The 14,364-nt window shown below is 34.7% G+C and overlaps 2 protein-coding genes across 5 annotated transcripts; both read left to right on the top strand.

Moving 5' to 3' along the window:
* Positions 1-348: 348 nt before the first annotated feature.
* On the top strand, positions 349-9,663 carry LOC113060817 (DNA helicase MCM8). Of its 4 annotated transcripts, none has more exons than XM_026230020.1 (20): positions 349-406; positions 814-891; positions 928-1,047; positions 2,005-2,097; positions 2,211-2,293; positions 2,373-2,522; positions 2,600-2,703; positions 3,048-3,246; positions 3,478-3,563; positions 4,228-4,376; positions 4,949-5,147; positions 5,224-5,254; positions 5,403-5,543; positions 5,634-5,775; positions 5,862-6,057; positions 6,206-6,425; positions 7,601-7,810; positions 8,444-8,520; positions 8,800-8,989; positions 9,072-9,635. In XM_026230020.1, exons 2-20 carry the CDS (start codon positions 831-833, stop codon positions 9,162-9,164), a joined length of 2,544 nt encoding a protein of 847 aa, XP_026085805.1. In that variant the 5' UTR covers positions 349-406; positions 814-830; the 3' UTR covers positions 9,165-9,635. The 4 variants fall into 4 exon arrangements, with proteins under 4 accessions (XP_026085805.1, XP_026085803.1, XP_026085806.1 ...); XM_026230021.1 differs by lacking the exon at positions 349-406 and adding an exon at positions 466-532; XM_026230018.1 differs by having other exon boundaries at positions 814-1,047; positions 9,072-9,663.
* Positions 9,664-9,927: 264 nt separating this feature from the next.
* LOC113060815 (cardiolipin synthase (CMP-forming)-like) lies at positions 9,928-13,827 on the top strand. The gene is made up of 7 exons (XM_026230017.1): positions 9,928-10,443; positions 11,385-11,522; positions 11,624-11,753; positions 11,916-12,001; positions 12,498-12,566; positions 13,272-13,363; positions 13,453-13,827. Exons 1-7 carry the CDS (start codon positions 10,090-10,092, stop codon positions 13,541-13,543), a joined length of 960 nt encoding a protein of 319 aa, XP_026085802.1. The 5' UTR covers positions 9,928-10,089; the 3' UTR covers positions 13,544-13,827.
* The last annotated feature ends 537 nt before the right edge of the window (positions 13,828-14,364 follow it).

The raw sequence follows: 14,364 nt of genomic DNA, 5'->3' as shown, positions 1-14,364 counted from the left end.
GCGACACTATTAGGTTAAAAGCCGTAGCCACGCCCACTTATTATCATACACGCAGCAAGAAACACATCAAAATCAATAAACACGGACATGTTTAAATAAAGACATTTATATGTGCTATAAATATATAACATAATATTTAAATCATATAATAAATACATTAACAAATAAACAAATAATAATAAACAAATGGGAAAAACACGTACTACACATATAATCCAGAAAGCGAGTTTTGTATAAATAAAATGCATTTAAATGTAGCTTTTTAAATGTAGAGAAATAATATTTACTGAATAATACGATGTTTTCGGCTCTGCGCACGAACGGAAGTGGCGTCACATTAGCGCCAAACGCGAAGCCTCACCGGACGTCACCGACTGAGGAAGTAAACAAACAGTGGCAGTAGACAGTAAGATCTGTTAAAATATCTTTCTTTAATAAAATATGTGTTAATTTCTCTCAGTTTATGTTTTTTTTTTTTTAACGTCCATTCTTATAACGTTAATTCGAGCCGTTGTAAAATAATAAACAGCAGGTAACGTTTAGTTACATACTCCAGGTTATTTGTGTCTGTTTCGCTAATTTGGCTAATTCTAGCACAGATTTCACCAAAATAGATTTATTTTAGTCTAGATTATTATAATATTACACCAATAGTACAATGATAGCATACATGTTCGATTATAATAAACATGATGAGAACGAGTCAGTAAAGAAACAAGTGTTGAGTCAGTAAAGAAACAAGTGTTGATGTTGATATTGATCTCTATCAGGACGATCTGTGGCACATTGATAGCTTTATGATTCTGCTTTCAGACTTCAGAAGGTGAAGAATGAGCAGTCAGGGTTCTGCCCGAGGGTCATGGAGGGGTGGAAACAACTCAGCTGGTGGAAGAGGAGGAGGAGGAGGAGGAGGAGGAGGAGGAGGAGGAGGAGGAGGAGGAGGGTGGAGAGGAGGAAGAGGATGGAGTAATGGTCAGTACAGAGGATGGAGAGGCCGCCAGTGGAGCAGAGGAGGAGCAAACTGTTCCACCAACAATACACAACATGGTAAGTGTCTTGTCAGCTACAGGTCATAGCTTGTTTATAAACAAACTACTACTATTACTAATAATAAATAATGCAATTTATATTTATGCATTTATCCAAAGCATCTGAGCGATTTGTAGCAGAGCTGAAAATATTCATAGTACACAATACCAAGTTTTCTAGGAAAGAAATTATATAATTTTGATTTTAAGAAATCACAATTTATTTCTGAAGATTTTTTTGTTACACTGACATTTACCATCAGGGGTTCTGAGTCTTACAAATACTTATTTATACAAATGAAGGCCTTAAAAGTATTTTCTTTCTGCTTAAAAGTGTGTTTAAAACAGCATTAAATGTTGCATGCATTGCAAAAACAAATATCATCTTCCTCAGTATTTTTGTTTTCCATTAGAAATATCTAAACATCTTTAAATCAAGATACAGATTCCAAATGAGCATTTGAAGTCTTGAGAAGTTTAACAAAATTGCATTCATGCTTAAAACAAGACCAAATATCTGTCTGGAATGAAAACTTGTTTAGCCTTGATTTAAGCTGAATTTTCTGAGCCCATTGGCCGATACTTGTTCTTGATTTAATTATGAAATCACTTCATAAACGATAAATCATTTGGCTTCTTAAGTACAGTAAATGTATCTTGATTTAAGAATATTTAGACATTTGCTCTGGAAAACAAGATTCTGATTCACCTTTATGCTGTGTGATCAGAAAGTACTGTAAAAACTATTTCCATTATCTAGTGTTTTGACGCAGAGCTAATCAAACCTTAAGCTTTTTTTTTTTTTTTTGTGCAAAATTAGTTAAAATGTAATGGAGATCTATTGGTATTGCTTTTTTAAAACCTTGAAGCATTGCTAATACAAGACCATATTGACAAGTCTTAAATGTACCTTCAAACCCTGCAGGAATCCTGTACCACTTCATGTGATTGATTTATGTTGTTGTTTGTGGCACAGGGTTTACTCCACAAGTTAGTCAAGCACGTGGAAGTCAAGCAACCCTTGACATCACGTGTCCATACAAAGGATGGCGACTCTATTTTTCTGAAGGTTTTATATTTCACAATTTCCCATTATGCATTATTGACTTTTTTAATATATTTCTTAATATTAATATTTTTTTCTTCTTGGCAGTTTGTTATTTACATTTGTTTCTCTTCCAGGTTTTGTCGAAAGTACACCATATGTTGAGAAGATTAAAGTGTTTGAGCGGTACTTCACATCGCAGATTGAGCTTTATGATAAGGTATCAGAATTAATATCATGGTTCTCCCTAATTCCAGTGTTCTTTATTAAAAAAATAATAATAATATGTTGTGTCTCAGGATGAGATTGAAAGGAAAGGCAGCATTTTGGTGGACTACAAAGACCTTCTGTCCAACAAACTGATTTCACACACTCTTCCTGATCTTGCTAAAGATCTTAAAGAAATGCCTGAGAAGATACTGGACTGCTTGGGTGTGGCAATTCACCAGGTGGGTTTTGTGCTGTGCATTTACATAAATGTAAACATTATGTCAAAATCTCTAAAGATCTATGTTTTTCTCTGCAGGTGTTGACTGTGGATCTAGAGAGACGTGCAGCAGAACTGCAGGGACAAGAAGAGCTTCCTGCTGGTCTACGGCCCATAATCAACATCCCTCATATCAGCGCCAGGTGAGACCGTTTACCTTACTATATGAGAGTCAAAGCGAGTCAAAGTTATTTATAAAGCACTTTTCACAAACCACATGGGTTCAAAGCAGCTTTACAGAAAATCATGTTACTATTTAATATTAATCATGCCTTATAGTTGCATTTAGCACAATTAAACTGGACGATAATGTTGTTTACATTTTGCGATGATATTATATATCACTCTGTGTGAGTATACTTTATGTATGCGAATAAAGTTATATATATATATATATATATTCAATTTTATATAAAGAGCTGGGCAATAACATTGTTTAATATATAAAAAACAACTCTAAATATTGTGCTTGTTTTCTCTCTTTTAGGGTGTATAACTACGAGCCACTGACTCCTTTGAAAAGTCTGAGAGCAAATTTATACGGCAAGTTTGTTGCGGTCAGAGGCACCGTGGTGAGAGTGAGTAACATTAAACCGCTCTGCAGAAAGCTTGCGTTCGTCTGTAACAGCTGTGGAGACACACAGAGCGTCACGCTGCCTGATGGGAAATACGCCATGCCCACTAAGGTACAGCGTGCTTCCAGCTTCAGACTGTTTATACTTGTTTAACAAATTGTATTAGTCAAGTATTGTGCCATTTCAGCCATATGTAAAACTGCAGTGAAATCAATACAGATCAAATTTGATGTATTGCACACAGTAAATTGTATCTGTAACAGCTGTTTGCTGTGTTGATGATGTCTAACATAGTTATTTATTTATTCATGTATTTAACTTTTAATTTTTTTTTCTTCTCAGTGTTTACAGACTGAATGTCGTGGTCGGTCGTTCACTCCAAACAGAAGTTCACCTTTAACACTCACTGTTGACTGGCAGACAGTAAAGTATGTAAATACATAATTGTGTGAATTAAAATTGATCTGAGGAGAACAAAATATTTTTCCTTTTTTATATATGTTTTTTTCTTTCAGTGTAAATGGCATGTAAAATATAGCCTTCTGAATGTCTAATCAACAAATATATTATGTTTCATTCAATTTTTTCAATTGATTTCTGCTATAACTTAATTTTATTGTTGTGGGTAAACATGAAATTAAAAATATTAATAAATAATTTAATAGTATATATATATATATATATATATATATATATATATATATATATATATATATATATATATATATATATATTAAAATTTTTGATTTCATGTTTATATTTAAAGTTTTAGTAATTTTGTTATGTGATTTGTAATTTTTATTCATTTTTTGGTAATAATTCTAAATAGATATTGTAAGAATATTTTGTAATAATTATATATATTTAATTTTAGTTTTAGTAATTTTTGTACTTTTAGTTCCATTTTATTTCAGTTAAATACCTAGGCATTTTTTTTTTATATATATATATATTTTATTTCGTTTGAACTTTGTTTTAATTACCAAAAACAAATTATAATAGTTTTAGATTTCGATCACAATAATAACACTGTTGTGAGATGTGTTAGAGAACACCATTCCTGATTGGTTCCTCTTGCTGTGCTCTTCACAGGGTTCAGGAGCTGATGTCAGGTGACCAGCGTGAGTCCGGCCGGATCCCGCGCACCATTGAGTGTGAGCTCACGCAGGACCTCGTGGACAGCTGTGTGCCTGGAGACATGGTCACCATCACCGGGGTCATTAAAGTGTCCAATGAAGAGGGTACGAGACATTGTCCTCACTGTCAGTGCAACGATCTTTAGAAAGCTAGTGCTTCATAGATTCTGAAAAGGCAAATTTATTATTAACAGCTGGTGGATTATCATCCATTTAGTGTCTCAGAAATAAGGGCTTAACAGAAACAATCATATTAAAGTCCAGCAAACTTCTGCTCGTGCTATTTTTACATCTGACCTCAATGAGCCGTACAAACAGGACAGCCTCGGGTGGCCTTCTGTCCAACTCAGTTTGTACATGATCGTCACATTCATTGTGTTGTGTTTGTGTCATACCCTCCACATAATATCATTATTTAAAGCGGAATTTAATAGAGTGCCTATTTACATTAAATGCAAATAGCCCGACACAAGGCCACTATCTTACACTAAGTATAAATAGCACATAACTACTATTTATAATGCTTTTATAAAACAAAATAATTTTGCTATCTACTCTTAGTGTAAACTTGCTTTGATTAGAGAATGTCCAAAAACGCTAGTTGCATTAAAATATTAAGTCACTTTTTCCAAGACTGCTGTTTCCTGTTCAGGGTTTTTATTTAATTCTTTCTTCAGGAAATGGCAGAAACAAGAAGGACAAGTGCATGTTCCTGTTGTACATCCAGGCGAATTCTGTCAGCAACTCAAAGGGTCAGAAAAGCAAAGCGGCGTCTGACTCTGAGGGCCAGGGACCTTCAGTGGAGTTCTCCATCAAAGATCTCTACGCCATCCAAGAGATTCAAGCTCAAGACGACTTATTCAAGCTCATAGTGAAGTGAGTGACATGTAGATCTTATAACATGTTGCATATATTAGAAGTCAAGAAGCTGACTTTGTCAATTTGATTGCAGCTCTCTTTGTCCTGCCATTTATGGCCATTTGGTGAGTGTCCAAATTCACAGTATGTTCTAATTTAACTGTGATGATTGTTATGCATCACTTGGTGTTCATATGCTACCGAGCTCATTTCATAACGATGAACTTATCGCAGTTGAGAAGTAAAATTTGACCACTATCTCTGTTTTCTCAGCTTGTCAAAGCAGGGCTGGCTCTGACTCTGTTTGGTGGATGTCAAAAGTATGTTGATGATAAGAATCGCATCCCAATAAGAGGAGACCCGCATATTCTCATCGTCGGAGACCCTGGACTCGGTAAAAGTCAGATGTTACAGGTGCATGATCTTACAAGTCCCTCTGATGCATTTATCAGTGACTCAGATGAGTTGAAGTTTATCTAAATGCCATATCGTGTGTGTGTCCAGGCCGTGTGTAACGTGGCTCCTCGGGGCGTATATGTTTGTGGAAACACGACCACCACCTCAGGACTGACTGTATCTCTGTCCCGGGACAGTGGATCGGGAGATTACGCTCTTGAGGCAGGAGCGCTGGTGCTGGGAGATCAAGGTTGTTAACCTATAACATGTACATCTAAATCAATCCAAACATGGAAGGGGGATTCCTGGGAATGTAAGATTTAACATTTTCTCCAGGTATCTGTTGTATTGATGAGTTTGATAAGATGGGCAGCCAGCATCAGGCTCTTCTGGAGGCCATGGAGCAGCAGAGCATCAGTCTGGCTAAAGCTGGGATCGTGTGCACACTTCCTGCTCGAACCTCCATCATTGCAGCGGCCAATCCAGTCGGAGGGCATTACAATAAAGCCAAGACTGTCTCTGAGAACCTGAAGTGAGTGTATGCATGTAATACTACTAATGCTTTAGTCAGACGTTGATTATAGAGTTAACTGGGTTTAAGAAAAGCAACATTGAACGTCAGATCTGAGAGCGAGGGAAGACACTAGAGTCAGAAACTGTGGTTCATTGTGTGACTGTAGAATGGGAAGCGCGCTGCTGTCCAGGTTTGATCTGGTCTTCATCTTGTTGGACACCCCTAACGAGGACCACGACCACCTGCTGTCCGAACACGTGATGGCCTTGCGTGCAGGAAAGAACGGTGCGGTCAGCAGTGCTGCGGTCACACGCTACAGCACGCAGGAGTCCAGCATCTCTATTCTGGAGGTGTCCTCGGAGAAACCCCTCGCTGACACACTCAAAGTAATGCCACTTCATTACGTTTTTTTCTTAACTGGGTTTACTGTAAAAGATTTCAATTGTTAAAGGCATAGTTCTGAAAATTCTGTCATCGTTTACGCACCCTGCACTTGTTGTAAACCAACAAAAAAAGATATTTTATGTTGTGACCAGTTGAGTTTTTTTAACTACCGTATTTTCCGGACTAGAAGTCGCACTTTTTTTCATAGTTTGGCTGATCCTGCGATTTATAGTCGGGTGCGACTTATTTATCAAAATTAATTTGACATGAACCGAGAGAAATGAACCAAGCGTAAACATTACCGTCTCCAGCCGCCAGAGGGCGCTCTGTGCTGCTCAGTGCTCCTGTAGTCTACACTGAAGACATAGAGCGCCCTCTCGTGTAGGTAGATGGTAATGTTTTCTCTTGGTTCTTGGTTCTAAATAAATGCGACTTATATATGTTTTTTTCCTCATCATGACGTATTTTTGGACTGATGTGACTTATACTCAGGTGCGACTTATAGTCCGAAAAATACGGTATCTTAGTTTTTTCTTCATACTATGTAATTATGACAGATTACAATTTCTTCAAGATTATTTTTTCTTTAAAACATGCATTAATCTAATTTAATGTTCATTTCAATGCTAAAAGATTGTAAACTATTGATTATTGTTAGTACATGTTCATGTTATTATTAATTATTATTTCATTTTCCATTTTTATTGCATCATTTCAGCTCCTTTAAGTAATATTAACAACTTGTGATTTTAATAATGCATTTAGTTAACATTGAAATGAACGTTAAATAAGATTAATGCATGCTTTAAAACAAGTTTTCATCATAATCTCATGTTAAAGTATTAGTTTACCCAAAACATTTTATTCTGTCATCTGAATTCCATAGTATGGTAAAAAAAAATTACTATGGTAGTAAATGGCTACCGTAAAATGGTCACAACATTCTTTAAAATATCTTCTTTTGTTGGTTTGGAACAAGTAGAGGTGAGTAAATGATGACAGGATTTTCAGAACTATATTTTTAACAAATGAAATCTTTTTTTTTTTTAGCTAATGCATAACTAATATTAAAAATTATTTACATAATGTATGCTGTACAGAATGTTTTTTTTCAATGCCCCAAATACTATTTATTAGTACTGTACAGCTGTCTTAATGTTAATCTCTTTGTCCGTAGCTGGTTCCAGGAGAGGCATTTGACCCCATCCCTCACCAGCTTTTGCGGAAGTACGTGGGCTACGCCCGCCACTACGTTCACCCCACTCTCTCTGCAGAGGCTGCACAGGTGCTGCAGGACTTTTATCTGGAGCTGCGCAAACAGAACCAGACGGCCGACAGCACACCCATCACCACCCGCCAGCTGGAGTCCCTCATCCGACTCACAGAGGTGACCCAAATCACCACAGGATGACCACGATAATAGATCAGTTCTACTGAACACATCACGACACTTACTCCACTCTGTTCTTGTTTTATTATTTGTTTTATTTCTTTTATTCTTTTTTTTTAAATGGTCAAAAGCCTTTATTTTACATCAAAGCCACATTGCATCAAAACCATGAGTTAGTGTTTGCATTTTGATAGATAAAAATGAGAAAAAATACAAACATTTTGAATAATTAAGATTTTGTATGTTTTTATTCACCAATGCTACATTCGTTTGATCAAAAATACAATAAAATTTTTATATTTGAATGTTTAATATGCAGTAATTTTATATATATATATATATATATATATATATATATATATATATATATATATATATATTTAATTTTTTTTTTTTTTTTTTTTTTTTTTTTTTTTACAATATTACTGTTTTACTGAATTTTGGATCAAATAAATGTGGCCTTGGTGAGCAGAAGAGACTTCTTTTAAAAACATTTAAACATCTTAATTTTTATCAGTATCTTTGGTATGTTTTCTATTTTTTCAGACATGCACAAGTGATTTCATTAGGTCTAAATAATAAATGTAGGGTCTCTGCATGACAATCAGAAGGTTTTCTCTCTATCTGCAGGCCAGAGCTCGTGTTGAGCTCAGAGAAAAAGCTACGCAAAGTGATGCAGAGGATGTGGTGGAGATCATGAAACACAGGTGACTCAAACGCTGCATTCTCTTTAAGTTACATAGAAAGACGGGGATGATGTGTTACGATTGTGACTAAATAGAGCAGATTTATTTAGAACCAAATCAAATTGAAATATTGAAAAAATGCTAGCTACTGAACTTGTCTGCATTGCTTTTTCATCTCTCTGTACATCGTCGAATTTATATGGCAGTCTCAGTTTATACTATCTTAATTGATAATTGATACAAATAATAGTTAACTGTTCTTCCATGCAACAAAAAGCACTCATGTTCTTCTGTGTTCAGCTTGGCTGACACTTACTCTGATGAGTTTGGCCGACTGGATTTCGACCGCTCTCAGCTGGGCTCTGGGATGAGTAACCGCTCCAAAGTCAAGAAATTTGTCACGGCGTTAAACAAACTCTCTGAACGCTCCAGCAAAAGCATGTTTGAGTTCCAGGAGCTACGACAGCTCGCCAAAGATCTGCAAATACAGGTCAACTTCACTGACGTCACATACCATGCTGTCAAATGATGCATTACATTTTTAAACGCTCTTCCCAATTCTGTTTTCCCAGGTTGTGGATTTCGAGGGCTTCATCGGTGCGCTCAATGAGCAGGGTTACCTTCTGAAGAAAGGCCACAGGACCTATCAGCTTCAAACCATATAAATCAGCCACCTTTATGATGTTTTACACACTTCCTGTGTTGCACTGTTGTGTTTGTTGTTTAATGCAACAGATATTATATTTATAATGTATGTTTACATGGTGTTTCAGTATTTCAATGTTATGAAATGTACATTGTTGTCATGTACACAAATACCACACACATTAGTCTTATAAATAGTATTTTCCTATACATACTATGTACAAACTCAAACATTAACCACATTTATGAACAATGTTGAAATAGTTTTGTATTGTATGCTGTGTCCTTTCAGCAGATGCTCCTGTGTTCGATGCTGAAGTCTGTTTATTAACTTTATACCATAATCGGTAACAGTAAAAATGTCCAGCCAATAAATGTAAATACAACAGATTAAAAACAACAGAACATGCTAATGCATATCAATGCTGTATTCATTATAAAAAGCCATCTAAATAAAGAAAACTAAAAAAAAGTGACAGATTCTAAAAGTAATTACGATTATCTATTATGGCATGTCACGTTACATTTATTAGATGTATTGTACTATTAATGTTTATTTAATTTTATTAGTTGATTAAACAGTTTTGTGAATATTAAAAATAAATGTTAGGGTGTTACATTTAATGTTGAACTCCTCCCCCATCCAAAATCAAGAATATATTATAATATGTTATATAACTTAATATGTCGCATTTTATAGACTGCGTTCAATTATTATTATTATTTTTTTTTAGAGCGCGTTCCCTTTAATTACCCGCCCCCTTTTGACAACTGTCGTAAACATTCAGATCGGAACACGGCATGTTAGAAACGTGGGTCGACAGATATGAATGTCTCAAAAATAACGTAATATGAACGAATTAATTTCGAAATATGCTACTGCTTTCTCGGTTGGACAGTTCGGGGATATCTATCATTTAGTTTTCTTGCGCTAAAGCCGCTGACATGTTTTTGGCAGCTTGTAGGAAGAGCTGGTCGAGCTGTGTTAAAGGACACACACACAGACTGACTGCTGCCACCTGCCACAAAACACCTGCAAACCTCTCGCTGAAAAACACTAACGTTACATCACCTCTGCGATGGCTGCAGAGACTGAAGAGAGCAGATCTGGACCTTCACAGAGCTGACCCTCTCTGTAGATCAAACCTACAGTCACATCCCTGGAGACTCAGCACTGCTTTCAGTCTCTACTGCACTGAAGCATCTAGAAAACCAGGCTTGGGAGACAAAAAACCTGCTGAAAGGGATGAAGATCAAGCAGACGCTTCCTCTGAAGAACATTTCCAGTTTAAAGAGCTGGTGAGCGGATCAGGCGCATTATTGAACCTTTTATTTGACCTTTTCACACTTGTTTTGACCTTGGGTTCAAGTAGATTACAGCAGGGTCAGAGAAGAACAGTGTAGAAATGTGGAACTAGATTTAACTTTGTTAAAATAATAATAATAAATAAAAGTAAATTAATGACAAATATGAATAATTGCATTAAAATGGATAATCATTAAAAACATTATTACTGTTCAATATAAAGTAAACAATAAAAAAGATTAAAATGAACACAAATAATGCACATATCATTATAGTAAAATAATAATAATAATAATCCGACTAAAATTACTTTTTTTTTGTTGATAATTATATTTGAAATGGGAATGCTTTATAGTATACCAGTGTAAATTAGTTCGTTCTAGTTAGTTTTTGTCTTTATTTTTCAATCTAGATCTATACATTTATCAATTTCTTTTTATCAAAAAGTATTTAGTTTATTGATGTATGTCTTGATTTATTTAAGTTTCTTAAATTAAAATATATTTAAATAAAAATTCCCCCCAAAAACAAAGTTTATGCTTAAATCAAGAAAAAAAAAAAGTTATTTTTCCTTTGAATAACATGTATTTTTCTTTTTCTTTTTTTTTTTTAAACAAGACTTAGTATTTTATGTTATTTTGCATTTCGGAAAACAAGAAAAATATTTATTTTTATTTTATTCATTTTACAGTGAAGGATGCACACTTATGAACAGATTATTTAGCTAAACAAATTCGTACAGTTTGAAAACAAGTCAGCAGATTTACTGTTTAAAAGAAAAGACAAAAATGTTTAACACTAATTAGCACTAGTGCATCATGTGCATAGTAAACATGAACGGCCACTGAAACAACATTCATGCATTTTAGGTCTTCATAAAATACTTTTCTTCTTGCATATATTCATAATGTCACGTAATGTCCTCCATTGGCAGTATGAGAATCCATGGACGATCCCTAATTACCTCTGTGTTGCCCGGATCGTTCTGTCTCCTGTCCTGGGATACTTAATCATGGAGCAGTACTTCCACGTCTCTCTGGGGCTTTTTGTTCTGGCCGGAGCTACAGACCTGGTAGAATAAAGCAAATATGATCTGTGGTGCTTGATCGTTTTATTTCAAGACTTAATGGAGTGTCCTGATGTTGTTTCATTGATCATTGGTTTCTCCTTCAGTTGGACGGCTACATCGCACGGAACTGGCCCAATCAGAAGTCGGCTCTGGGCAGCGCTCTGGATCCATTGGCTGATAAGATTCTCATCAGTGCTCTTTACATCAGTCTGACATATGCACAACTCATCCCAGGTGAGATGAACACATCATGAGACTTCCCTCATTGCATTTTGACCAGCAGACCCAGGTTTAAAGAGATAGAGGCCCTTCATGAGGCTACATCAGTCCATATTTACGTAGCAACTCAAGATCTCAGAAAACACAGATAATAAGCAGCGTCTCGTTTCCTCACAGCTCCACTGACAGCACTCATCATCTCCAGAGATGTAGCACTGATTGCTGCTGTTTTCTATGTACGGTATAAAACCGTACCACCTCCTGTAAGTCTTCAACTTTCATTCATTCCTTTGGTGCTTTATTGCCACATTAGCTGTTTAAAAGAAATGCAATGGAGTGCAACAGTAAGGTTCTGAGTCTGAGAGTAAAAATCAGATGCACACAAGTCGAAATATTCGAATAATCATGATTGGAACAATCACTCTCAAATTACTTGAAATATTTGTGTATATGCATGCTTATGCATGCAGTAAACGTTAGATATGTTGTTTCTATATACACAATCAACATCTTTACATCAGTAGGTTTTAATGCAGTCGTCATTTGCAATGTTTAATAGGACTGTAGTTTTTTCCTTTATTGATGCACTCTGTAGTCAGAATTGTGTTTCATTGTTACACTGCTTTATTATATATCTGTGTGTTTTACAGGTCACGGGGTAACATTTTTTGACATGCTAGAAGTTAAAAGTGCCTAGAATTATTATTGCTGTTTCTGGAATGATTTCCATCACATTATTTGTCTTTATTGTCTGTTCAGGTAACACTCAGTAAATTCTTCAACCCGTGTTACACCACTGCCCGGCTGAAACCAACACTCATCAGCAAGGTGTTTACCAAAACCTAATAAAACCTTGTTTTAATGCATGTATTTGTTTCAATATTGTTTCTCTTTGTTTTATCAATTTAACTAAATTTGAATAGTCAAAAAGTATGTCTAATAAATTGAATTTATACATTTTTAGCAAAGTTTATAAACTGTAATATATTTACATGTAAAACTTTTTTTTTTTTTTTTTTACATTTATTTAATAATAGTTTTTGTGTTTTGTTTGAAGAAATTCAGTTTTTGTATTTCATTTATGATGTAATAAATATAAAAAAAAAATACACATTTAAAAACAGCGGTAATCAAATGAAGGCATAAAACATTAACGATTATTTTTTTTTTTTTATGTAATCAAATGTAAATAAAAAAAAAATCAAATTCAAATGTAACATCTTTTTATTACAGAAGTTTACTGTTAATTGTGATATTCCATAAAAATACAATTTGAATAGTTCATTATTATTATTATTATTACTACTACTTTAAGAAACAAATTCTACTGTACAATAATAATATATTTGTTCTAATATATGCATTTTTTAAAACAGTTTTCGTAATGTTTCACTTTGCATTTTCCCCAATATCAGATTCGATTGACTTTGAACCAGGAATGCATGGATATATCTGTAATGCATGAATGTTTGATTCTTCTGGCCAATGATAACTGTTGTGATGATTCTAAATCTGTATTGTTCTGTGTTTCAGATGAACACGGGTGTGCAGTTGTTTCTGGTGGCGGCGTCTCTGGCTGCGCCGGTGTTTCACTACACTGACAGTGTTTTACTGCAGTCACTGTGGTGAGCTTTCACTGCTCCAGACACAATCACATCCTCACTTCAATCTTCTGTGCATCGAGTCCGGTTAAACAAATGCTATTCTGTTGCAGGTACATCACCGCTCTGACGACCGCAGCATCCGCTTACAGTTATTATCATTACGGTAAAAAGACCGTTGAGGTGCTGAACAAGACAAAGTAGTTGTACAGTCATCTGAGATTGAGCTTCGACCAAGACGTTTGGATAATCAGAATCAGTCTTTATGCAGAATGGAAATTGATGCCCGGCTCTCACGGCTTTTGTAATTGAGTCACTTTAGTCTGTGTGAAGACAAAAATGAGTAATATTTTTGATTATAATATTAAAATCCATGTGGTGTCACTTCTGATCGTTATATGGTTTTGATCTCAACAGGAAACTTTTTTTAAAATCACTTTTAATGAACTCTGGGTCAACTTTCAGAATAAAAATGGACATCAAAAACACATTTGTGCGTATAGTGTGTCTTAAAATAGCGAGAGTGTAGATTGATCTTTACTGAGTTTCAGTCATTAGCGTTTTTGAGTTATTTCTTACCAAATCCTTTTTAACAGTGTACTTTTTTACATAGGAAAAGTCTAAAAATATGAATGTTATTTAGGAGTGAAGTCCAAATTGCACATGAATTTCCCAAAGTAAAAAACAGAAATTATTTTAATGTAAAAAGCTATCTCCTTTTGAACTACAGTAGCTGGTTTAGACAAGAGTATAAAACTATAAATAATATGAGATAAATGCAATGTTTAAGTACATTCAATTTTACAGTTAAGACTGACTAATAGGTTTCTATGAACTAACAATATTTTATCTTTATAATTTTTTTTTATCATTTTTGTTTGTTTTGAGCATTTTGAATATTTTTTTTTTTTTGTCGTTAAGCAAATCATGTATGTTTTCAAAAATCCTTCAATGCCTTTATTTTATTTAATTCCATTGCTTTTGATATATTTGCTTTACTGATGTACTGACACTGTTATTTTAAT

The sequence above is a fragment of the Carassius auratus genome, chromosome 42 (assembly GCF_003368295.1).
Source record: "Carassius auratus strain Wakin chromosome 42, ASM336829v1, whole genome shotgun sequence".
NCBI classification, from domain to species: Eukaryota; Metazoa; Chordata; class Actinopteri; order Cypriniformes; family Cyprinidae; genus Carassius; species Carassius auratus.
Note: the sequence above shows the minus strand (reverse complement) of the source record. Positions and strands in the feature narration are given on the sequence as shown.

What these genes read in the sequence shown, in the direction of transcription:
- LOC113060817 (XM_026230018.1), top strand. Translation starts at nt 831, where the DNA reads ATGAGCAGTCAGGGTTCTGCCCGAGGGTCATGGAGGGGTGGAAACAAC. An exon ending in TGGGTGTGGCAATTCACCAG is followed by an intron (nt 2,523 to 2,599) that starts GTGGGTTTTGTG and finishes TTTTCTCTGCAG; the next exon opens with GTGTTGACTGTGGATCTAGA. An exon ending in CCCTCATCCGACTCACAGAG is followed by an intron (nt 7,811 to 8,443) that starts GTGACCCAAATC and finishes CTCTATCTGCAG; the next exon opens with GCCAGAGCTCGTGTTGAGCT.
- LOC113060815 (XM_026230017.1), top strand. Translation starts at nt 10,090, where the DNA reads ATGTTTTTGGCAGCTTGTAGGAAGAGCTGGTCGAGCTGTGTTAAAGGA. An exon ending in ATTTCCAGTTTAAAGAGCTG is followed by an intron (nt 10,444 to 11,384) that starts GTGAGCGGATCA and finishes CTCCATTGGCAG; the next exon opens with TATGAGAATCCATGGACGAT. An exon ending in ATAAAACCGTACCACCTCCT is followed by an intron (nt 12,002 to 12,497) that starts GTAAGTCTTCAA and finishes TTGTCTGTTCAG; the next exon opens with GTAACACTCAGTAAATTCTT.